At 37.9% G+C, this 24,542-nt stretch overlaps 3 protein-coding genes across 12 annotated transcripts; 1 reads left to right on the top strand and 2 right to left on the bottom strand.

Moving 5' to 3' along the window:
* Positions 1-2,115: 2,115 nt before the first annotated feature.
* LOC137138162 (ladderlectin-like) lies at positions 2,116-4,052 on the bottom strand. 9 transcript variants are annotated; one of them, XM_067525164.1, is made up of 7 exons: positions 3,987-4,052; positions 3,810-3,897; positions 3,662-3,698; positions 3,374-3,483; positions 3,147-3,281; positions 2,947-3,054; positions 2,116-2,486 (listed from the first exon to the last, which is right to left on the bottom strand). In XM_067525164.1, the coding sequence occupies exons 2-7, from the start codon at positions 3,867-3,869 to the stop codon at positions 2,430-2,432; spliced, it is 507 nt and encodes a 168-aa protein (XP_067381265.1). In that variant the 5' UTR covers positions 3,870-3,897; positions 3,987-4,052; the 3' UTR covers positions 2,116-2,429. The 9 variants fall into 9 exon arrangements, with proteins under 9 accessions (XP_067381265.1, XP_067381264.1, XP_067381259.1 ...); XM_067525163.1 differs by having other exon boundaries at positions 2,122-2,486; positions 2,947-3,058; positions 3,662-3,685; positions 3,809-3,893; positions 3,987-4,048; XM_067525158.1 differs by having other exon boundaries at positions 2,122-2,486; positions 2,947-3,058; positions 3,810-3,893; positions 3,987-4,048.
* A 4,353-nt stretch (positions 4,053-8,405) lies between these two features.
* LOC137138120 (uncharacterized) lies at positions 8,406-24,278 on the bottom strand. Its single transcript, XM_067525068.1, has 10 exons — positions 24,147-24,278; positions 22,669-22,920; positions 22,235-22,492; positions 21,386-21,562; positions 20,643-20,764; positions 12,133-12,184; positions 10,881-11,144; positions 10,492-10,752; positions 9,363-9,506; positions 8,406-8,839 (listed from the first exon to the last, which is right to left on the bottom strand). The coding sequence occupies exons 1-10, from the start codon at positions 24,175-24,177 to the stop codon at positions 8,793-8,795; spliced, it is 1,608 nt and encodes a 535-aa protein (XP_067381169.1). The 5' UTR covers positions 24,178-24,278; the 3' UTR covers positions 8,406-8,792.
* Positions 14,103-17,834, top strand: LOC137138378 (myelin-oligodendrocyte glycoprotein-like). 2 transcript variants are annotated; one of them, XM_067525510.1, is made up of 6 exons: positions 14,106-14,425; positions 15,809-16,153; positions 16,260-16,304; positions 16,405-16,434; positions 16,847-16,927; positions 17,669-17,834. In XM_067525510.1, exons 1-6 carry the CDS (start codon positions 14,281-14,283, stop codon positions 17,761-17,763), a joined length of 741 nt encoding a protein of 246 aa, XP_067381611.1. In that variant the 5' UTR covers positions 14,106-14,280; the 3' UTR covers positions 17,764-17,834. The 2 variants fall into 2 exon arrangements, with proteins under 2 accessions (XP_067381610.1, XP_067381611.1); XM_067525509.1 differs by having other exon boundaries at positions 14,103-14,425; positions 16,847-17,834.
* Positions 24,279-24,542: the final 264 nt, after the last annotated feature.

Here is a 24,542-nt window from a genome sequence, read left to right as displayed (position 1 = left end):
ACCACATATTTTACATAAATGAACAAGTCACGCCTCAAAAGAGAAGTTGATGAAAGAGAAGGATGCTATAATTTTCACTGTGTCACTGCCAGCTCAAGGTTTTGCACAATGTTAAATCAGTCCTGAAGGAGACACACACATATGACAAATCATTCATAATGGAGGAAAATTTAATACCAATTTCATTGATATTGATGCATTTTTACCTGATATCAGGTGAGAAGAAGCGGTGATGAGACGTACCCACAGTTTTACTTGTTTCTTTACAAACAAACAAAATGGAAACAACAGCAATTTCTGTTTCAAACCAAAGGTCAACAACATTTAGTAATTGTACCAAAGTTGCAACTCTGCAAGTAGTATTGTAACCATGACAAGAAAGCTACATTGAATAATAAGGACCTACTGTGCCTACTAGCAGGTGGAGTAAGGCTGTTTAAGCCATATGTATTGACTGGGAAGAAAAAGCCATTGAATGGAATATTAACATTCAAACCAGGAACAGATTTTACTAAAACTTTTTATTATTTGTATCCTTAAGCATTGCCAAGGACAGTCTGCTTAATACTGAGAGTCTCATCATCTCTGTCTAAATGAGGAACTGAGGACACGCACAGCACATACACATAATAATAATATTAACAATAATATCATGTTTTAGCAGTGTGGCAGGGTGGATTATCCTGCTAAAAGAGGCCACAGCCATCAGGGAGACTGTTGTATTTCAGCAAACTTTGGCTGCATCAGTGAGATTTGGCCGCCCATGACCCTGTCACTGGTTAAGTGGTTTCCCTGTCTTTGACCACTTTTGGTAGGTCCTGACCACTGCAGACCAAGAACATCCCAACAGGGCTGCAGTTTGGTAGTTGCTCTGACTCAGCTGTCTAACCATCAGAATTTGGCTCTTGACCCACTTACAGTTCCACTTTGTGTTTTCTGCTTCCTTGTTCACAATGTAAATGGCCATTAAATAGCATGTTAACATCCAAAGCTGGTGATTTAATGGTGAGTTATGTGTCTGACATGATTGTAATGTTTATTGGCCTAATAGTTGTTTGACTTGTGGACTAAGGCATATTGTTGTTGACCAAAAGCTTTGATATGTCATTGTGTCACCACATATTTTACATAAATGAACAAGTCACGCCTCAAAAGAGAAGTTGAGGAAAGAGAAGGATGCTATAATTTTCACAGTGTCACTGCAGCTCAAGGGTTTGCACAATGTTAATCTTTGTCTATATTTACCAGTGGATTGGAAAACCTCTCAAACGTACCACTGTGGTTTTATAATATTGCAGGTGCCAACGTCTGTGATTTCCCCTGACTTCCTGTTGGTGAGTAGGAGTCTGTGTCATTATTTGCTATTTTAAAAACATTTTTGTAGATAGGATCCATTTTCTTCCTCTTCAGGTGACCCCTTAACTACTCTCAACATTTTGTCAATAAACATGGCAGCACTGATGGACGTTAGGTCTGTATGTTAGATATTATTTGTCTGATTTTTCTCTTCCTGTTTTGTCTCAGCAGAAAACATTCAATATGTTGTCTCTTTGCTTCCTTGCATTTGTAACAAACTTACTATGTTGCTGTTTCATTCTGCAGCATACGAGCTGATGAAAAAGATCACAGCATCATCATGTGGACACATGCCTGCACTGCAAACTGTGTTCTGGACATGAAGTCTCACTTACCAGATAACTGCTTGAAATGTTTTACTGAAAATATGATAATAGTGATATAATAATGACACCTTTAAAGTTCATTAGATGAAATGTAAACATTATATAAAATAAAACTGATGTTTGCAGGTACCTGTTACACTTTGCTAACACGTCTCCACAGTAAAACAGATTAAATAATGTCATGATATATACTGGGCAAAGTGTGTCTGACACTCAGGAATAATAAATGATGAACATTACTATTGTTTTATAATTTCTTTTGCCTGTTTGATACACGGTTAAAACATGTAGCAACATGATTAAAGGTCACGTTTAAAAATCACGTTTCATTTTATTTTTGTGTGTTATTACTTAATGGTGGTAGAGAAGATTCAGGAAACACAAGAAAAGATATGAGACACACAGAGACCAGTTTGTTTTAATGCTTAAGAGTTTTTATTTAAGACAAGAAAGAACAGTTCACTCTGCAGAATAAAGTTGCGTTTAAAAAAAACCTTCTTCCAAACATTCACTTTGCTCCTATTAAAGGCACAAACCCAAAGACACAATCCAGCTCCTGTTTATGTCACTTAAGTAGCATCACAGCGATAGAAGATAAAGTTGTGAAAGTGAAATGAGATTATCATGTTATAAATGAGATCAGTGATACAAGGACAGATGACATAAACTCCATCATGTCCATAGATGTCTGTGTTCGATTTTGACGGGTGAAGCCTTTGTCTCAGCTGAGGAATCAACATCTTTTCTTTACACAGATAGATGGACGACGAGTGTAACATTGAAGATCACCCCAGCAGTTATGAGCTGTAGAAAAATATGGAGGACCATCAGGACTACGCAAACCAAAGGATTGTCTGTTTGAGATTAAATTAATTTTATAATTTTAAACACTTTTTTATTCAAACCAACGGTTCCCAAATATATTTTTAGAGCAAGGCCACTTAAAAAAAAAAAAATCTGAGGCACAGCAAGCCACAAACCTCCCAGTACAACGGGCATATTTGCATTCACACCTTTTAAATGATATGTGGTCTGACACCACTAACAGGCAGTATCTAATCATCTGCTGTGTGATGTTGGGATCCTTCAATACCTCAATCACTAATGTACTGGTCAGATGAGACAAATCCTAATATTACACCATGATCCAGTGTTAAATAAAGTAAGTAGCCTAAATAAATGATTATGATCTTGTGGCATCTCTGGTCTGTTTCCTCACACTCCACTGAAAACCACTGAATGAAAATAATGTCTTTTGATTTACCTCCTTGATTAATTTGCAAACAGTGCTGCCGGCCATAAGAGTTATTAGGTTCTCCTCGACACCAGTATGTATAGCGGAAACGACTGCCATCACTCCAGAACCAGATACCTTTCTAGATGAAAAATCATATAGTTCCATAAATAAAAAAAAATCTTAGTGTTAGAATAGTGTAATAATATAGAATAGTCTAAATAAACAACCTGTTGTGCATCAGATCCTCCAATCCATGCTTCTTTGTAGTAGTGAGTGGCAACAAATATCAGCTTCTGAAGCCATCGGTGTTCGAGTGCGTTGTGCACTGACGCAAGGTTTGCACCGATAGACTGACAGTATTTCTACAGTGGAGAAAAAAAGAACGTCACAGTTAAATGATTAACTATTAACTGTAAGTGTGAAAGTAACCAAACAGAATGAGCTTTGTAATTACCTCAGCTTGATACCAAGTCATGAGAGAGGGAACGAAGAAGAAATCGCGACCATTAATCCGAGACCAACCACGATGGTACAACGTGTATCGCTTGTCCAGGTTGTTTATGCCTGAGAGGAATTAAAGAATAGTTGATAATTACTGAATACAGTGAGTATATACACAGTGACAAATCAAACTGTTCAGTATGTTTTATTATGAAAATTACTGAAGTTATGTCAATGCAATATATAAGCAGGGGATAACACATGGGTGAATAGTTTCTAACAATAAAACACACACACTGACCTGTTTGATCATTTTGGGCCTTTTCTTCTTCAACAGCCGAACAGTATGAAACAGCAGTTATTGATGTGGTTGATCTCTTATTACTACACACTTAGAAACAGAGACAATGACGCTGTGTCTTTTTATTCAGTTCTCAGAAATACTGACCTGCTGCTCCAACCAGAACCACCACAGCACAACCAAGGACACACACAGCCAGAATCTTCATGGCAGAGGTGAGATGATGTGATTTCTACCTTTAGTTAAGAGAACAAACGTGTTAGTAAGACGTCTTACACAGTGACTGTCAGTCACACATATGATGGTTAATGAATATGTATCAAACCTGCTGTAAAACGACCTTTTCTTCCTTCTCAGTATCAGCTCGTAGCTTCAGTCCTCAGCTGTAGAGACAAATAAGACAAAGACCAGCTCTTATATGCAGCTTCATATCTCACCATCTCTGACAAAATGAGGAACCACACACAGCACACATAATTGCTATAATAATAATATAAATTAATAATAATAGTGTTTGGAAATTCAGAGAATTATGAGATTAAACAACACAGCCACTAATTTCTTTCTGAGATGTCTTTCTTTATCTATTTAGTCCAATTAGGGCTTCTTTCCAGTGACACACAATATTTGATGCCTTTGGTTTTATATAAAAAGGCCCCATAGCCAGTAGTTAGTGTAAAAAAAATCAATAAATAACATAATAAAAATACAATACTTTAATTTAATGGTTGCATAAACCATACTCGAAACATGAGAAGCTCAGAATCCTTTTTGCAACCATTTTCCCTGTTACACACACTTTTCTGCTGTAATCTTTAAAATACATAATTGTAATGTACGAACATTGACAAACACTGAACCACCCTCCAAACATTTCCACTGAAATGTTTCAATAAAGCTGCACATTTCCACTTCACAAAAGAAGCTGCTTTATTCCTACATGTTGTAAGATAAAAAAAAATCTATCAACAGCATCATGAGAACTGCTGCATCCTGACAAGCCACAGAATTGCACAAGAAACTAAAAGACATAAAATGTTCTTCTTTTAAATGTTGAAGTGGTTGCATTTTGCTGCAGCAGGGCCAGATATGTTCTTAGCATTATTTGTAGCTGAAGAACTGAAGTACAATTTTCTCACCACGACGTTTCCAAATCGTTCTCATTCCCAAGACATCAAAAATGTTGAAGTCCTTTCAGCATCTCATGCTAACGCTGGAATACCCATTTGCATCAGTGATTGATGCTCAGAGCTTTCTGTGTAACACAATGAAAACCCTGATCCAGGTTACCCTGAAGTAGTTTTCCCTAACCCTGATGTATTTTTTTGTGTATAAAAAGTTGTTTCAGTAGCATCAAATGGTGAGTTCAGAATTTAAGTAAAGTGCTTTATTTGTTATTATGCATAAAATGTGTACAACGACATCAGACATTGCATCAGATGGTGGGTTAGTCCTGAGCAACTGCGACTGAGTGCGCCCCCACTATGGGCCAACCTGACCTGGTCCCAAACACACGTTTTTAGCAGTAGGGGAATCTGAAGCACCCAGAGGGAAGTTACGCAAACACAAGGAGGCAAAAGTATCCTATCTAAAAGGTTAGTGATTTGTACCTACTGTTTTGAGTTTGAAATAACCCAAGGTAACCTACAAATGACACAGAGAGGCCCGGCCCGGTCTGGAGATTGAATTCGAAAACTCTTGCTGTGAGGCAGAGTGCTAACCACTCTTTGACCGTGGTGCCCAAAAGCTTTTATCTGATGGAATTTATTTGTGGATTTTAAGTTAAAAAAAAGCAAATGCGACTAAAAATAGTCAGCTGCGGACTATTTTATATAATATATAATAATGCTACTGTGTCTTTTATTGTTCGGCAACAAAACAAAACAAGCTCTAAATGACAGCACAGTGGTGGAGTGGTTAGTGCTAGGAAGTTGCGGGTTTGCATCCCCGACCATTGGCAGATTGAGAACATGCCACAAGAGCTGCAGTTATGGAGTTGTTGTGACTCAGTTGTCTAACCATCACAATTTGGTTAGATGAAAGTATCTGATCTGTAAGGTTGGTGGTTTGAACCCATTCAAGATGCTTTGAGTTTGAAATAACCCAAGGTAACCTACAAATGATGTGAAATCATAAAAATCACAACTGCAACATAAAAGCTTTCAGTGGTTTCTTAAAACCTGTATTCATCAGTTGTGCAAGGCTTCTCTTTGATGGTGACTGTAGCTCAGTTGGTATAGCAGTCATTTACATTTACATTTAGCAGACGCTTATCCAAAGCGACTTAACCATGAGGTACAAGGCAGCAAAAATGTAAGTCAGGGATAAAAATATCAAAGCAAAGTCCTATCAGAAAAGTGTTTACATTTCACAAGAAGCAAGTGCAAGAAAGAACAGGAGGGAACTTTTTTATTTATTTATTTTTTAATAGATTTAAGATTTAAGCACAGGAAGATGTGGAAGAGTTGTTCTGTTTTCAGCAGTGGTTTGAATCTTGGGAGTGAGTTTGCTGGGTTTGGCAGCTCGCTCTACCATCTTGGGATCATTTCACTGAAGAGTTTTGCTTGGTATCTTCTGTGAGGTGCTGGGACCACCAGACGTTGTTCGTTGGCAGACCGCAGCGGATGGGTACGATTGTAGACCTGAATGACGGAATTGAGATAAGAAGCAGCGGTTGAGGTGATCACCCTGTGGGCAAGAGACAGAGATTTGAACCTGATGAAAGCAGCTACAGGAAGCCAGTGTAGAGATCTGAAGAGCGGTGTGACATGAGTCCTTTTTGGCTGATTAAAAATGAGGCGAGCTGCTGCGTTTTGGATCATCTGCAAGGATTTGATTGTGGATACCGGTAACCCCATCAACAAAGCGTTGCAGTAATCGAGACGAGATAAGACCAGCCCCTGTACAATGAGTTGGGTTGTATCTTCCTGATGTTGTAGAGGGCAAATCTGCATGCCCCGGAGTCTGAGGAGATGTGGTCCTTAAAGCTCTGTTGGTCGTCAATGACCCCCAGATTTCTGGCTGACTTAGTCGGGAAAATCTCTATAGATCCAATGTTGATGCTGATGTTGTGTTGTGTCAAAGGTCTGGCTGGGACGACAAGGAGTTTGGTCTTGGAGAGGTTGAGATGAAGATGTCTCTCTCTCATCCAAGCAGAGATGTCTGAGAGATGTGAAATCTCTCGTGAAATAACAGTGGAGTGGTCCGATGGAAAGGACACTAAGAGCTCTGTGTCATCAGCATAGCAGTGATAGGAAAGACCATGTGAGTTGATGATAGAACCCAGGGATGTAGTATAGAAAGAAAAGTTAAGAGGACCAAGAACTGAACCCTGCGGCACATCGGTAGAGAAGCTATGAGAGTGAGAAACATGCCCCTGCCAGGATACCTTGAAGGTTCGTCAGTCTAGAGCTGATCCAGAGATGCCTAGGTCAGAGAGTGTTCGTCATCCATGAACAACAGGGTTAGAAGTTTGACTTTTGGTCCTCCTGGCTACAAGTCAAAGTGTCCCTGGGTAAGACACTGAACCCCCAAGTTGTCCCTATTGTTTCCTACTTATTTAAAAGCTAAATGACTAATTGTAATTGTCTGGCCCTTGTCAAAGTAGGTCCACATGCCCTTGTTTGCTGCTTGCAAAGCATATACTTCACAGACAAAATGTTCACTTGCTGGCCAATATATACCGTAATTAATGTGCGTGTGTCTGTGTGGATACAGTTTGTGTAGGAGAGACCCAGATGCCTCGGGATAGGAGAGTTTTGGTGGAGATGATGTAGAGGTGACATGCAGAACACCAAAATCCCTCTATCGGTTGTAATGTTTGTTCTCTAAATTTTGTTTGACTTGTAGATTAGGGCAAATCATTTGACCAAAAGATATAATATATGTCATTTTCTAACCACATTTTCTACATAAAAGGAACAAGTCAAGCTTCGAAAGAGAAGTTGAGGAAAGAGAAGTATGCTATAGTTTTCACTGTGTCACTGCCAGCATAAGGTTTTGCACAATGTTAAATCAGTCCCCGAGGTTTTCTTTACCTGTAATTACCAGTGGATTGGAAAACGTGTCAAATGAACCACTCTGGTTTTAAACTATTACAGCTAAAAGATGCATGCATTTTTAATTAATTAAAAAAAGGTGACATACAGCTGTGACAAAGCACTTACGCAAGACGAAAACAAACAAGCTGAAAAAAAATTGGGAACAAACCATTTTCTGTGTCAAACCAATGGTCTGCAACCTTTAATCAATGTTTATTTTGACCTAAACCGTAATATTTTCTCTAGCCTTAACCTTTGTGCCTAAATGCACCAAAGGTGTAGCTCTGCAGGTAGTTTTTTAACCATGACACCTAACCAGGAAAAACAAAAAAAGGCAATGAAAGAACGAGAACCATAACAGACCCATTCTACAACTAGAGAGCCATAATGAATTAACCACATCAGTGTTGTGTCTCTAAAACCTGGAATGACATGACAGTAAGAGGAGATGGGGGTTGATTTTGACATACTGATTAAAAGAAAATGTATGAACAACGGCTTTTGGCTTGTCCCTTCAGGGGTCGCCACAGCGGAATGTGTTCCGCATGTTGATTAGGCAGGAGTTTTTACGCCGGATGCCCTTCCTGCCGTAGCACTCTCATTTCTACCAAGCAGAAACAGGCTGGAAGGTTCACTGTAAGAATGCAGAAAGACAGTCTAACCAAACTGTGGGGAAAGCTGGGTTTGAATAGACAGGGGCACAGGTTAGAGCAATCAGGGCTGATGATGAGTAGTGAAGTTGCTGGAGTGAACTGTAGAAACAAGAAGTAAGAGAGTGACTACAAAATTAAAAGCCAGGAAACAGGAAGTAAAGCTGCAGGTTGTGACAAAACCACTTTTAGCTAAACCAAACATATAGTTAACCCCCTGCATTCCTCACAAGGTGGCGCCAACATCTCCCACTAGGTAGCAGAATGTGACATAAAATAATATTTACATGTTTAGCTTTATCTTCAGCCGATTGATAACTTTTGTCATTTTAATCTGTGTAAACATAAAACAGTAGAAAACTTAAAACTTAAAAAAAAACTTGACAAATAATAAATATATCATATTCCTCTTCTTGTGTTATCTCAGCAAAAAAACACGGCTCATCTCCTAATATTTCCAGAAGCTTCTCTTTTAGCATCAGCTCGACCTGCAGGAACAGAAGAGCAGAGAAAGTTTGTAGTGGAATAAACAAGGACCAGAGTCACACGGAAACAGCAAAAGACAAAATATGAGAACACCCCCCATTCTACACATTGTTTGGTCAAATCCCTGCTTTGCTGCATCTGTCATCAGCGTTCAGTCAACTTTGCCCTTTTTCTATGCTTTAACCCATGATGTTAAAAGTTGTCGCTCTGACAACCAGCTCTACTGCTGCTGACTTCATCTCTTTAGCCAAAACCAGGTCACCTGTGGTTGCTTTTCAACCACACAAATGTAAACACTTCCCCAACATGCCAGCAATGTGCATTTTAGTAAAACATGAAACCGGTTAACTTTTAGGTCAGTTTTTCTGTTACACCTAACACATAACAATAAGAGGAGTCTGCAGAGTCTCCATACATAAGGTCCAAACCTGGGCCTGTCTCAACATAAAAAACAAACAAACAAACAAACAAAAAAACATAAATACAGTATTTGATAAGATTATTACTATTATTTTTTTTTTTTACCTTTAGCCCACATTTGGTACGTGTATATAGCCAGTATCAGTATGAAAGTGTAGAGGATGAACAGCAGGATGATGCACGCCAGCTTGGTCAAAGCCATGACAGGAGGAGAAGGAGTGATAGGGACCCCAGTAGGCTGAGTTTGGACTGGGAGAAAACAATATGTCATCACCAGACTGTTTCCATTTAGATGGAACACAAAGATACAGAAAATAGTTTCTAAAATGTCCCCATAAACACCCCACAAATGTGCACATAGAGGACTAAACTTCTAGCATGCTGATATCAACAAAGTTGCTTTTTGTAAGTCATTTGAATCATTTCATAACTCTCTGCATCCACAGCATGGTTCTCTATAGTTCTGTGTTTAAGGGACAGAGCTCTAAGGTATACAATAGATCGATAAATACATACTTTATTAATCCCAAGGTAAATTTAAGGCATCCAGTAGCTTACGCAGCCAAAAATGCTAAGCCAAAATAAAATATCAATGAAATCATGATAAAAAAATGTATAGAATAAAATAAAATATGAATATAAATAGTAATAAATAGTAATTGTACACTCTCATGCTAAGCCAACAAACTCTGTTTGCTTAGTGTGAAAGTGTAAAACCCTGCTCATGTCTACTATAGATACTGTAGCTACTGTAGCTACTGCAACTTTATTACAGCATTACTCAGAATCCTCTGATGTTTAGTCCTCTGTTTTTTCATTTATTTCCAATTTATGTTATTTGAGATTATAATATTTAAACACAGCATGAACTTTTGTTATGATCTTTAGTTTATAGGAAAAACTGTTACTGTGAGCTGCAAGTAACAAGAGCAGTTTCTGTCACACTTATAACCACTAATCAACATATTCCAAATATATGGTTTCAAGTCTTCGTATTCACAGTCAAATGTAACTGGTTAAGCATACAGCAAAGTCTCGGCTGGCCTATTGTATGAGTGGTCAACTTAAAAAAATAAATAAAAACAGCACAGTAAACTACCCAAAACATGATTGATTTGAATGTACACATGTAAATTTGCAGCTTACAAACCCCCAGAAAAAGGACACAATGTCCTCAACTGCTGTGAAAATCACAGACACATGGCTGTAAACAAGAAGCAGAGCTTCACATCACCTTTCACTTTCAACAAGCTCTGTGGTGACTTTCCTTTTGAGGGGTGTTCACACTGATAGAAACCCTCATCAGACTTGGACACAGCAGGAAGGACTTTCTTCCCTCCGTCCTCTGTACCGATGAAAACACCGTCTTTGTAGAAGTGAGCTGAGAAATTTGACGTAGATTCAGAATGGTCTTGTTCTTTGTAGGAACAGGGGAGAGTCACGTTATCTCCCTCAGTTACAGGAAGTGAGGGACTCTCCAGGATCACAACACCCTCTGAAATATGAAACAAACCCCAGTAGAAAGAAAGTCCATGACTGGTGCTCATGCTTGGCATAAGCGGAGTAGAATGTAAACAGCATAAAAAAAGATTACCACAAACACATTTGCACATTTGGTCTTACTGGTTACTGTGATGTTGATTGCGTTGCTGTGATTCCCACTCTGGGACTCACACCAGTACACTCCAGTGTCTGATGGGTCGGCATCCTCAATGGTGCAGGACGTGTCACTTTGGATTGCCCAGCCGAACTCACATGGCTGAGATGTTTTAAAAGCCGTGCTTCTCCTCACTGTCCAGTTCCTGGAACATGCCTGTGGTGCACAGCTCAGGGTGATCTGGTCGTACCAAAAGAACTGAGATCTGTCAGGAGTGATGCTCAGTGTGGCTGCCGGCGGGAACGTGGGGGCGGTGGGGTGGGGTGGGGCACAGTTAAAAAGGAAAGTAAAATATTCTTCCTGCATACGCCTTTATATGTACTGAATGCATGCATTGTTATAGTTGCAAGGCAACAAAAGACATGAACACAACACTGCTGAAAATACAAAACAGATGTATCAAAAAAAATGCCCCATGACTAAAACAGATTACCAATTTTCACATTCCCAACTTACAAAGCAACATATTAATCAACTTATTTACTTACTTACTGGAACTGAAACTAACAATGAACATTGTTAAAACTGATAAGAGCTTTAGCTTCCTCATTATACTGAGGCTTATTGCTACAAGCTACAGCTTTCAAATCATCCCGTTGTTTCCAGGTTGTCATTTGATATGATTAAAACACAAATTATACCCGTTTAAAAAGTTCAAAGCCTTAAAATTCAAAGCTGCATCAGTATTTTTTTACTGTAGATTAAATTACAGCACACATTACATCTTTCGCTCTTGATTTCATTTCTCCTCCGTGATACTCTGAGATTTTACTGAAAACAGCTGCTCATGCTTATGTTAAGAGTCACCCTTGTGTTTACATTGACTATTTGATCTGGAAAAAAGAAGTTAAAGCCCCAGTAATTTATTCTGTCAGCAGGTTTATCGCTGATAGAAGAAAACTGCAATACAAAAGCTTCATCATTATACTGAGGCTCATTGCTACAAGCTACAGTTTTCAAATCATCCCGTTGTTTCTAGGTTGTCACTTCATATGATTAAAGCATAAATTACACCCCTTTAAAAAGTTCAAAGCCACATCAGTATTTTGTAACTGTAGATTTAATTAAGTGGCAGGTTTGGTCACGTTAAAAAGGCCAGGGATGATTCTGTGAAGGAGATTTGCCACCAACTCAGCTGCTGTACCATTATACTCTGCATGGGTATCAGCAGTTTGTTAAGAGCAGGAGGAAATACACTGAAAAAGTAAAGTTACTCACAGAGCATTGTGCAGAGCGGTAAGATCTCCATCATGAGGCGGCTTGACTTCTTCTGAATCAGGTTTTACCTTACACAGCCTTCTAAAACTTCCTGACCACACACAGGAAATTATGTCAGATGCGGAAAAAAAAACTATATACAAACTATAACATTTTTGTGGATCTGACAAAAATGTATATTTTACAAACTTGTCTGACTTATTTAAAATCCATTTAAAGTATTGAAACTAGTGTAGGGGCACAGATGGGCCCTCTGTTGATTTTAATCCTCTGGTGATTGGCAAATCATCTGTCAGTAAATATCTGCAAAATGGTGTTTGACTGGGTGTATCAATTACACTTCCTTACAAAACTGCACCACTTGCTTCTGAAACGGCAAAGTGAGAATCGAGTTCAAATCTGCTCATAATAAAAGGTGACTGTTCTGCTGAGGGAAAACCACAGCAGTGAATTTAGGTCACACAAAAGAAAACTCTGTTACATTTCACTTAAACAGGATATTAAACCACCACAAAGTAACTCAAAGTCAGGCTACACAGTATGTTTAGGAACTACAGTAGCTGATTCATAACTGCACTGCAGAAAACTCATTATTGTGGTAGCATTTGAACACAGTCTAGGATATAAATATGACAGTTTCCGACTCTTCGGTCACAGCTGGAAACATCTTCAGTGCTTTGTGATTGATTCGCTGACATCTTCTTCCATCTTCTCCAAACCAAGTGCATGTTTACACAGTCATGTCTTATGCCGAGTTCACAAAATGCTACCAAACAAATACCAGCTGCAAGTCACAGTTGTGTTTAATTTGTCAAAATTAATTAAAGTGATGACACTTTTGCAATAAGCTCATATTCATTATGAGGCCAGCACATTATTTTAATCGTAAATGTTATATAGAAACATTCCCTGTGCCATATTTAAGTAAAATTTAAAAAAAGGACAAAAACGTTTTTAAATCCATCTTCAAAGAGTTCAAAGCACTTGGAATCATTTAGGAAAATATTTACACCCTTTGCTATTTCACATTTCGGAGTGTTATTTTATTTTAAATTCAAGAAATTCTCACCATTGCCATCAATTCAAGTAAAAACACTTTAACATTATAGAAATGTCTCTTTTACAAAAGGCAAAATGAATGAGTTCTTTCATTTCTGCAGGAAACACAGTCAAAGTATTAATCACATACGTATTCTATACGGTTTGGCTCACATGGATACAGTATATAGAAATAAATGTGTCTGAAAGCTTGAGCTATTATCAAAAAATCTTTATTCTTCTCTAGATGGAAAACGTCCACAAAAAGACGTACTTCAAAAGAAAACAGTCTGCAATAGGAAGCACACATTACCACTTTCGATTCTTGATTTCATTTCTCCTCCATGACAGATTTTACTGAAAACAGCTGCTCATGCTCAACCTTCTGTTTACGTTGACAGTTTGATTTGGAAAAAAGCTAAAGCCCCAGTAATTTATCTGTCAGCAGGTTTCTCCTTGGTAGAAGAAAACTGCAATACAAAAGGAAATGTTCTGATGAAGGTGGAGCCAGTGCTAACAAAATAATGAAAAAAAAAAATTAAACTACACTTGCACTAGACACACACAGGAGAGAGGGCTAAAAACCTAAAGGGGCAGAACACAGACAAACCAAGGAACTAGGGTAAATGAGATATGAAGAATCTAAGCGTGAAATTAAATATATAAAACTAGTGATAACGTCCGGAAATGGAAGTACCAGGAGCATCACATAACAAAATACACACAACAGAAAACAACCAGATGAAACAGGGGAACTACAACATAAGAGTTGGGAAACAGGAAGCAAGGAAGGGAAGGACATTATTCTACATTTTTTAGTGAAAACATGTTGCTAAATATTCATCGAATAGAGATGAGCACGTTGTCAATAACCTTACTGAGGGATGATGTTTACAGTCCTTAATCATTTAAACTAATATAATAGGCGATTTTGTCCATCTGTGTATTATAATAGTGTGTCTATTATAGTTGGCATCACCAGAACATGCTGGAAGCTGTAATAACAAAGGCAGAGACAAGGAAGCAGTTAAAAGGAAACCAGGGACAGCGGACTTGTCTGTGCACGTACATATTATACAAACAAGAAAATGAAAGTAGATCCACCAACAAATGATCGACATTTCTTTTATTTGCGGTCACAGTGGTTTAGTTTTTCTTTGTTTTGCAGGAGCAATAATGATGATGAATCCAGTCCGATTTGTTCTGTGGATTGCTCTCATGGTGACATGTGCGCCAGGTGGTTCAGGTCCGACAGGTAAGATTTCTGTTAGTATGACTGAACATGTTCGGTAAAGAATAAAATAAATAGAAAAAAGTGTTGTTGTTTTGATGCAGAACAAATAAAAAAGATCTACACTATGTTTAGCTCATTCGATCAAAGAGTAACTTTAATGGAATCTGACAAACCCTGTGATTTATTTGGTCAGCGCTCAAACTTAATGTGTGGGTAATGTGTGTAGATCTCTGTGATCCTTATTCAAGTGCAACATGTTCACTAGATTTAATGGTTTAAAGACACAAGTTACGGAGGAACAACTTATAAATCATTAGTTAAAGTGACCCACCCATGAGCTAATTCATTACAGAGGTTGTGGGAGTTTTCCCACTGAACTTTGGATGTCTTGTTCACCAAAGGCATTTCAAAGATGAAAGGTAGCATTTATTATATGAAACCAATGGTAGGAGGAATGTTCAGGGTGATATTTTAAAGCTGAGGACCCGAAACAGCAGCAACGCACAAGCTGACTTTTGAAACATCAGATCAACGTCACTTGAACGTACTTATAAAACTTTGTAGTTTTACAAGTATCATGTTGATAAAACAATGTTTTATTGTTTTTTATGTTTTTTGATGTGGTCGAAAGAGCCGTGGGGAGTGTTTTCTTAGGATTTCATTTTTTCCAGTCACCTGATTGTGTGCAAATTTTATTCAGACATAAAAACCCACAGTAGAAAGAAATAAAAATGTCATAACTGAGGTAGAAATAAAATGTAATGACTACTGCAATGAAAAGACACTAAACTTTAACTTAACTCTAAAAAATAAGATTAGTGGCCTTATTTAAAAAGGACATATACCAAATGTGTACAAGCACATACACCACACAAAAAAAAAACACAAAAAGGTTCACACAAACAGTGGGGCTCTATGCAAATGTCCCCTCATAAATCACAATAAAGATGTTGGTATTATTCACCATAAATGTTTAACACAAAGACTCAAAGACACAAAGAGTCTTTTGTGTGCCTGCAAACGTCTCGTATGGATCGTATGCACTGCTTTCAGTGTCCTTAAAATACATTTATGATCTGGATTTTCCCAAACACCTTCCCTTGCATAGCAGAATACTTGATGGAATCACACAATAGTTTGTATTTCATCCCTAACTTTACATTTAGATACTATAATTCTTTATTGACCTGTAACAGTTCCTTGCGAAACAACCATCATAGTTTTAAACAATATTTGTATACAAAGTGTTGCAGCAGGTGATAAAACAATGTTATTCATATTTTTTTCACTTAAAAGGAAAAAAAAAAAAAAAAGAATTCACTTCCAATTGGACCAGCTATTGATTAGCCGTTGTGGCTGACGATTCTGTGACTGTACATCTAAATGCAGTGTTTGTTTTCCCAGGAGAGTCTGAGGTGGTTGGACCGTATGAGCCGGTCCGAGCAAAAGTCGGCGGTGACGTTGTTTTGCCGTGCTACGTGCAGCCGCCATCAGACGTGACGAATGTGACAGTGGAGTGGAAATGCAATAAAACAACGGTTGTGCACATGTATAAAAACAGAAGGGACAATTCAGATTCTCAATATGACAAATTCAGAACCAGAACATCCCTCTTCCGTGAGGAAATGACCAGAGGAAACATTTCACTGAAACTGGTCAAAGTAACTGAAGCAGATGCAGGAAGTTACATCTGTTCTGTTCGCAAACTGCACGATAAGGTCAAGAGCAGCAACGTGACCCTGATTGTAGGCGAGTACAGTTTTCTAATAAAAATAAAATTCTATTCAATAACAGAAAAATAGATATTTTCAGCAATGTGCACAATTTACTACATTTTTGCACAACTTTTCCACAGATCCTGTGGGGAAAGGCAGGGAAATCCAGAAGGATGAAGATCCCAGTGAGTAAACAAGTATATTTAGCTGCCACAAGAAGGACGTTTAGTGTTCCTGCAGAAAAGCTGTAAATATTACATTTTTTTATTTCATTTTTGTTCACAGCCACTGGGCCTGAGACAGAAGGTTTTAACTGTAAGTTGTGCTTCACTGCACCTCATTATATACCTGCAGACATACACCAGCCTGATGTTAATGTGGTGGGGCTTTGATACCCTGTGTGGTGTGACACCTGTGGATCATGGCAGCATTCACATTTCCCCATGCTCACCTCTGTCCCATTTGATTCAACACAAGCAGCTGCTAAATCCTGCAGTGCAGCACCCTCTGCTGGGGGCTACAAAGCTGGGGATGATGTTTGTACAGCTAGGATTGTTTGGTCTTTATCAGCTAGGTTTAAGGTCACAACTGTGTTATTATTTGCTTTATTGGCCTTTAAACTCAGAACTCATCTGATTTGTGTTTAAGTCACCTGATCAGGTGAACTGGCAGTGGAAAATGAATGGACGGGTCGTAGTAAAAAATAAATCTTTCTTTTTTCTTTCAGGGAACCCAGTTTACATCGGTGTTGCTGTTATAGTCATTATTATTGTTGCTGTTGTGTTACTGATGATATATAGAAGAAACTGTAAGTCAAAATTTCATCTTTTTATTTGCCTCCCCTTCACATTCACAACCTGCTGTTACCCAACTTCACACGGAGTTTCAGAACGATATGTGTTTCCTCATAAAGCCACTGTCATCTTTTGTGCTAGTGTTTGACCCTCAATAGAAACACTAACTACAGCAGTAATAAGGGTCTCTGGGCCCCCTGAGTTTAGATTGCAGGGCCCCATAAACTTAATAATCCACAAAACCAGGTCTCTAACAGACTCCTGCTTAATACACTTGTACAGTAAATGATAGGGTCATAAAATTCCTCCTTCCAAGTTAAAATGTGTTCCGGTCTATATCTAAAGCTACTGTGAGCGAACATCATTTGGAAGAGATCAAAGTTCACCATGAACCAATAATTAATGTGGGTGCTAAGGTGTTTGAAGGCAGACTGAAGCAAGTGTGAACCAATTCCTTAAAAAAGATCTACATTCAAATATCAATGACACTTACACTCAAAATCTTTTTTAAATGCATGTATTGATTCATTGAAAATCGGTTATGGTCATAATTTGCATATGTATGTGATCAGTGCATCAGACACATGCTTCATGTTTTCAACATGTGCTGAGGAACATTTTGTTGAAGGCTGCTGTTTGAGATTTAATTGAGTAGTTTGAATGTCTGAATGTTTACCAGAATAATCAAAAAACAGGAAGTGCTTGGGAGCCATCTTGGACAGCACTAACTAAGAAACTGTTTTTGTGTTGTATAGGTACATGTTCAGGAAAAAAAAAATGCGAAAGAGCAGACAATCGTCAGATAAGGAATCAGGAGGGAAGTCCTCTAAATGACATAAGAAACAACTGACAACATGGACAAAACTGACAGGTAGAACAGGTTGTCCACCAGACACAGGAAAAAAAAAAAAAAAAACTAAACTTTGACAGACAAGTGTTGGCACTACAGATATGCAAACGCATGTCCATACTACAATTGTGGACATGAATATGGACATCTCCACACAAGTGCAATACAAAACATTGTGCTACCTCTGGACGGCAGCCAGTGGGACGAAGAGAAAGATGTGAAGTGGACAACATGAAAAAGTCAAACTAAAAGTGTTTTATTTACAAGTAAAATCTCACACAGAGGTCCAGTATTGATTTTAATTTTGAAACAATGGCATCAAATACATGAGATTGTTGTTTATTTTTTAATTTATCATTTCCTTTATATTCAGTATTTGTTATGGCAGAAACCTTTTCTTTGCACTGAAAAACCACTTAAGTGCTGCTTTTGATACAGTCAGAAATTAGATTCATTTAAACAGACTGATGGAACACGTTGGCCTATCTGGAACTGTGGTTTTTATCTTTTTTACGTGGCAAACAGTTCTATGTTGAAACTAGTTAAAACATATCCAAAATCTCGGAAATATCTTCTCCAGGGAGCAGTTGTAGGAAAACTACTTTTTAACTTGTATATGTTGCTGCCAGGTGGAGTCATTAGGAGACATGGCTTCTCATTCCACAGCTTTACTGATGATACTCAGCTCTACGTGGCTAATGATGCCCTTTTAAATAGATTTTAGACATTGGTCTTTGGATGTCACAGAACCTGCAGCTCAACCAGAACAAAACTGAGATTTTAGTTGTTGGTTAAAAGGCTCAGAGAGAAACTTAGTCTTGGACTAACAAACAAACCATCAGGCCAGAAATCTCTGTCATATTTGATTCAGAATAAAATTTTAATGTCTATGAGGGGTCTGTCACCAAATTTGCTGACATGGTTCCATTGTATGAACCAGTCCTTGTTTGCAGATCCTCCATCATTGTTTCTATCTGGAAGTGCACTGAAACTGATTTGCATTTCATACAATGACAGCAAATTGATTTTGTATTTTGTCATTGACAAAACTGCTTCTCTCACTTGTGATGCAGGATAAAACTCAATCTCGGTGCAAACCTGTGCAGCCTGGAGAATTTCAGCTGCTAACAAGTTGATACTCTGACTTTTGACTCATCTTTACACTCAAAGCTTTAATATGATGTTCAATATTTCCTTAAGACTGAAAAGAAGTGGAATTAGCATTATTAATATACCTATCGATGAAACCCTTAAACTCTTAACTGCAGTCTATTGCACTGCTATAGATGCGGGTTCCTTAATAAGTGGTTGGACACATTTAAAACGTGTTCACAGAGAAAACATTTGAACTCTTGTCCCAGTTTTCTCTATCAAATAATCATCAAGGAAGAAGTTTCAGATTTTTAATTTTCCCGGGTAATTTGTTAAACTTCAGTGTGTTGGTTGAGAACTTACTTACATTTGATATTCACTGTGAATTTAATAACTTCGATAAGAATTTTGTTTGTGTTATTCACAGAATGAATAAAAAATAAAACCCCTCAAATGCAGGAACCAGCAGTTTTAAACTATTCCGTGTCTGCAAAATTTTAAAACATCACTTTAATGTAAGTATATTACACACACAGTACATAGATGTTGATACATATTTTATCTAACAAGAAAGTTAACTGCAGTCATAAATGCCAGCATATACTTGGTTGACTGTTCAATGTGAGATGTTGTTCAGTTTCTTCTTCTTTGTTCCCCCACTAAGACAGTTCATGATGGTTTATTCTGAAGTGGGCTTGAGCTGCAGGAAGAGCAGACAGGAGAGGGTGTTTGTCACGTGTGACTCATCTGAGACTCATGAAAGGGGCGTGAGCACAGGAACATTTAGCTTTGCAGTTACATCACTTCCTGTTCTTTGTTGTCATGGAAACTGGCTCAGCTCACTTCACCTTCTAAGCCACAGCCAGATTGCTTTTAAGATTGAGCTTCTCTTTGAGCTTTACTTCTAGTTCTAGCTCATTAATGTGAAAGCTAACCACCATAAGGCCTCAGAAACATAAAAATAAATAAAATGTTTCTGAATAAATAATCAGTTTCAAGGCCTCCAGTCAGTGTAATTAGCCAAAGTCAATAGTTACAATCAGGGGCTAAGTGAGGATCACCTGTGGTTAGCTGTAGGTGTTGGATGGTTGGCAAAGTTAAAGTACTGACTTTTTTCTTATTTTCATGTTGTCATGTTTTTTTTTTATTTGTTTGTTTTGACAATTTTACTTTGTTGTACAGATGTTTAATGTTTACTGTTGTACAACCCCGATTCTAAAGAAGATGGGACAATGTCTAAAACATACATAAAAACAGAATGCAATGATTTGCAAATCTCATCAACCCATATTTTATTCAATAAACATAAACATCATATCAGATTTTTTAAACTGAGACATTTGACTATTTCATGGAAAATATGTTTACCATTGTGTAGCATCCCCCTTTTTAAAAAAAAAAAAAAACTTTCTGTAAATGTCTGGGAAGTGAGGAGACCAGTTGCTGGAGTTTTAGGAGAGGAATGTTGTCCCATTCTTGTCTGATGCAGGATTCTAGCTGCTTCACAGTCCTGGGCCTTTGTTGCCAGATGTTTTGTTTCATGATGCACCAAACAATTTCTGTCAGTGAAAGGTCTGGACTGCAGGCAGGCCAGTTCAGCACCCGAACTCTTCTCCTGCGAAGCCATGCTGTTGTGATGGATGCAGTATGTGGTTTAGCATTGTCTTGCTGAAATATGCAAGGCCTTCCCTGAAAGAGACGACGTCTGAATGGGAGCATATGCTCCTCTATGTACTCTTCAGCATTTCCAGATGTGGAAGCTGCCCACACCATAGGCACTAATCCACCCACATACCATCAGAGATGCAGGCTTTTGTCTGCTGATAACACGCTGGATTGTCCCTCTGCTCTTTAGTCTGCAGGACACGGCGTCCATGGTTTCCAAAAAGAATTTCAAATTTAGTTTCATCTGACCATAGAACAGTTACATACATTTATACCCAGTCATGTTACTGACCTGTTGCCAAATAACCTAATCAGTTGTCAAATGCTCCTTCATTTGTTTTTGATTTGCAGCAATTACTTTTCCAGCCTTTTGTTGCCCCTGTCCCAACTTTTTTTGAGATGATTTGCTGCCACACAAATTCAAAATGAGCTAATATTTTCCATAAAATGGTAAAATGTCTCAGTTTCAACATATGATATGTTGTTTATGTTCTATTGTGAATTAAATATGTATTGATGAGATTTGCAAATCATTGGATTCTGTTTTTATTTAGGTTTTACAGATCCTCCTAATTTCTTTTGGATTGGGGTTGTAGTTCATGTTTACAGTTTTGTATCGCTCCTTGTTGTTGCTTGATGTCATATATTTGAAAATTGTTCAAACATTAAAAGTTGATACAGATGTGAAAAACATATCTAATGATAAAAGATACAGAGATTTAGCTAGATTGCTATAGGATTTTACAGTGTATTGGGTGCTTAATGCTAATATCTGGGCCTCAGTCTCTTTGCGCTTCAATGAGATAATAAACAACACAGGGATGAAAACGTAATATTCTGTTAAGGTTTTCAGGGCTGTTCTTACCTACAGTCCACCTTCGGTATGCGTATATACACACGGCAATTATGACAGCGTAAAGGATGCACAGCAGGATGACACACACCAGTCTGGGAAGATGCATGACAGGGCAGCAAGGAGGAGAAGAAGGTGAAGAAGGTGAAGTAGATGAAGGAGAAGTAGAAAGGCTTGAGACTTCTCTTACTGTGAAGAAAAGAAAAAAACAACAACATCTGTTTAGTTATGTCCCTATAACTTCAAGTAGTTAAAAGTTCAAAAAATACAAAATAAAATTTGCGATGGTATGCATTCTGCCCCTCCAAAGATACACACAAATGTACAGATGTACTCAGAGAAAGGTGTTTTGGTTCATAGAGAAGTTGATGTAGGCACCTCCCAGATATCAACAATGTATCAAGCAAAGGTCGCAGCCCAATAAAACATCCAACTTAAGCTAAATCGTCCCACTCGCTTCGCCTGTGCAGCTACATATGCTCCTCTTCACAGATATAAGATAAGATAAGATAAGATTCAAGATATATCTGGAAGTTTGTTTCTATTATAAAACATATTTTAAAATGTTACATACTGTGGCTTCGAGCAAACTGACTGGATCAACTTGTCACAAATGTATCTGAGTGATTCAGCCTAAGACAGGTCTTACTGTGTTTTAATTCCACATAGATTCTTACTTTTGGCTCTATTGGGAACTGTAGGAAGTAAGAAAATGTGAGGTCCCATGAAATCTAGGAACTGGATGATGATTCATTGACTTCTATGACCTGCAAGTGTCTTCAGAGGAGGTTTGCACCACTAAAAGCTGAGGCTGACAACTTATCACACACATACTGTACATGCAGAGTTTAAAGTCACCACCTGTTACAGCCAGCAGACTCTGTGGTGACTCTCCTTCTGTGGGGTGTTTACACTTGTAGAAACCTTCATCTGACTTGTGCACTGATTGAAGGATCATCTTTCCTTCAGGCTCGGTTCCAATGAAAACATCATTTTTGAAGAACAAAGCACTGAAATTTGACGTAGACTCTGTTTGAAATCTGTCCTTGTATGAACATCGAAGTGTCACGTCTTTTCCCTCTGTGACAGGAAGTGCAGGACTCTCCAAAATCACACCAGCTGCAATACAGAAGAGTCGAGCTGGAGTTATTTCATTCTTAAGCTCGTCGTGTTTTTCTTCGTTTTTCTTTTTTTTTTTTTTTTTTTTTATTCTGATACATACATGTCCTGGAATCTTACTCAAACTACAGATAGTAGAATATACTGTGAACACTGAAAGAAAACCACAAGCTTACCAGTCACTGTGATGTTGACAGTGTTGCTGCAGTGCTTCCTTCCATCTGACTCACACCAGTACAATCCACTGTCTGCTGCAAAGGCGTCCTTCAGGATGAAGGACTCACGCAGTTCTCCAAAATTACTGCATGTCTGAGACGTTTTTCTCATCACACTCCAGTTTCTGATTATACTTGTCTCTCCACAGCTCAGAGAGATGTGTTCAAACTCGAAGAACTGCAACTTGTTTGGAACGACTCTCAGCGTGGTGGCTGGTGGGTCAAACAGGAACCATAAGTGACTTTTGTGAATTTTGTTGGACCTACTGCTGCTTCGACCTCTTTTTTTTTCTTTAAAAAAAAAAAAAAAATGTGGGCTGCTGCAAGCATATTAAAATTTACTGCTGCTCAGAAATTTACCGGCTCTCTGACGTGTTTCTTCATTCCACTTCATTCCAAAACTTAGGTTCAAGAAATTGTTAAAAAAAATTTAATGTTTGTGCTAAAAAGATATTGTGTTAAAAAAATTCCCATTTTATTAAAAATAAGTACTGCTGCTATCTACAGCTATTTTAATTCGGTTGCTTTCCACTCGAATGTTACAAAGGAGGAAAGCATGCTGGGAAACACTCTCTTTGTCCGATACTTTTGCTCTGTATTGTGCTTGAAACAGTAACATTTGTGGGACTCCCCTTTAATGAAGCGTCTAAAACTGCAGAAATACAGAAGAAATATTTATCAAGCTCAAAAGCATAGGTAGGAAACATTAAGAGAACACGGTGAGTAAACTCCTCAGGCGGAAAGTTGTCTTCATGCTTCATTGAATGCTAATTTTAGTCATTTTGAGTTGCAGAAAAAATATTCTAGCAGTACGCTGAGTATGGATGAAGTCATTGATGAACTTTTACATGTGAAATGATCTGTATATTGCAGCTTCAAGTAACAACCGTGTTTAGAATCCGATAAACTCTTTTGATAAAATCTTTAAACTTCCTTTCTCCATTTAGGGTGAGAATTTGATGTATTGTCAAGATCAATATCAGTTCGGTCACTTCACGCCTACTTCATGAGGCAGTGAAGCTAACAGGATATTGTGTTTTAATATCTCCATATAACAATAAAATAAACAGTTGACTTTAACAATCTGTTGGTAGTTTTTGAATGTCGCTTTTCAAAAATTTGTTCATTTAAAACGCTGGTTTACTGCATAGAAATTTCACTATTGCCAAAAACATTGTACATGACTTTGACACAGTGGAAATACAGCCGTTAACAATTAACAACAATTGAGTTGAGTCATAAATTGCTGTGTGTGACATATTGAAAGACAAAGACAATTTGTGGTGGACATAATTCACAAAACGGGGCCCAATTCTTTCTAATCTAGTCCACAGTAACACGTTTTAAGGCTCAATGACATTTTCACAAGTCATCATACAATAAAACAACAAATGAATGAGAACAAATTAGCCATTAATTAAAGAAAGACAAATTCTTACAAAGTATTAGGCAGAGAGAGGTGATCTCCATCTTCTGTTAGTGAAGTCTGCTTTCTTCACGTTCAGTACCTATAGAGTTTACCCACTTCCTGAGCTCAGTGTTTAGAGCTCATAGGAAATTGTGACAGCTAGTTGAAACAAACCAGAACACCTGGTTTCATATTACCAAAATATACATTAATCTGGTTTTCCTGTGTTAAAGTTTATTTCTCTAATGTTTCCTCAGAGTCCCCTGCTTTCCACTAAAAGTTTCTAACCTGGACAACTTATTGCAGAATGTAAATAATTAAAATACATTCTCTTCAGAAAGAGAAAAAAAAAACTAAACTAAATACCAAGTGTTTAGAGGTTTAGTCATTATGAGTCACCTGTCAGTGAAACTGAGCATGACAGGTT

The sequence above is a fragment of the Channa argus genome, chromosome 12, assembly GCF_033026475.1.
Source record: "Channa argus isolate prfri chromosome 12, Channa argus male v1.0, whole genome shotgun sequence".
In the NCBI taxonomy this organism is placed as follows: Eukaryota; Metazoa; Chordata; class Actinopteri; order Anabantiformes; family Channidae; genus Channa; species Channa argus.
Note: the sequence above shows the minus strand (reverse complement) of the source record. Positions and strands in the feature narration are given on the sequence as shown.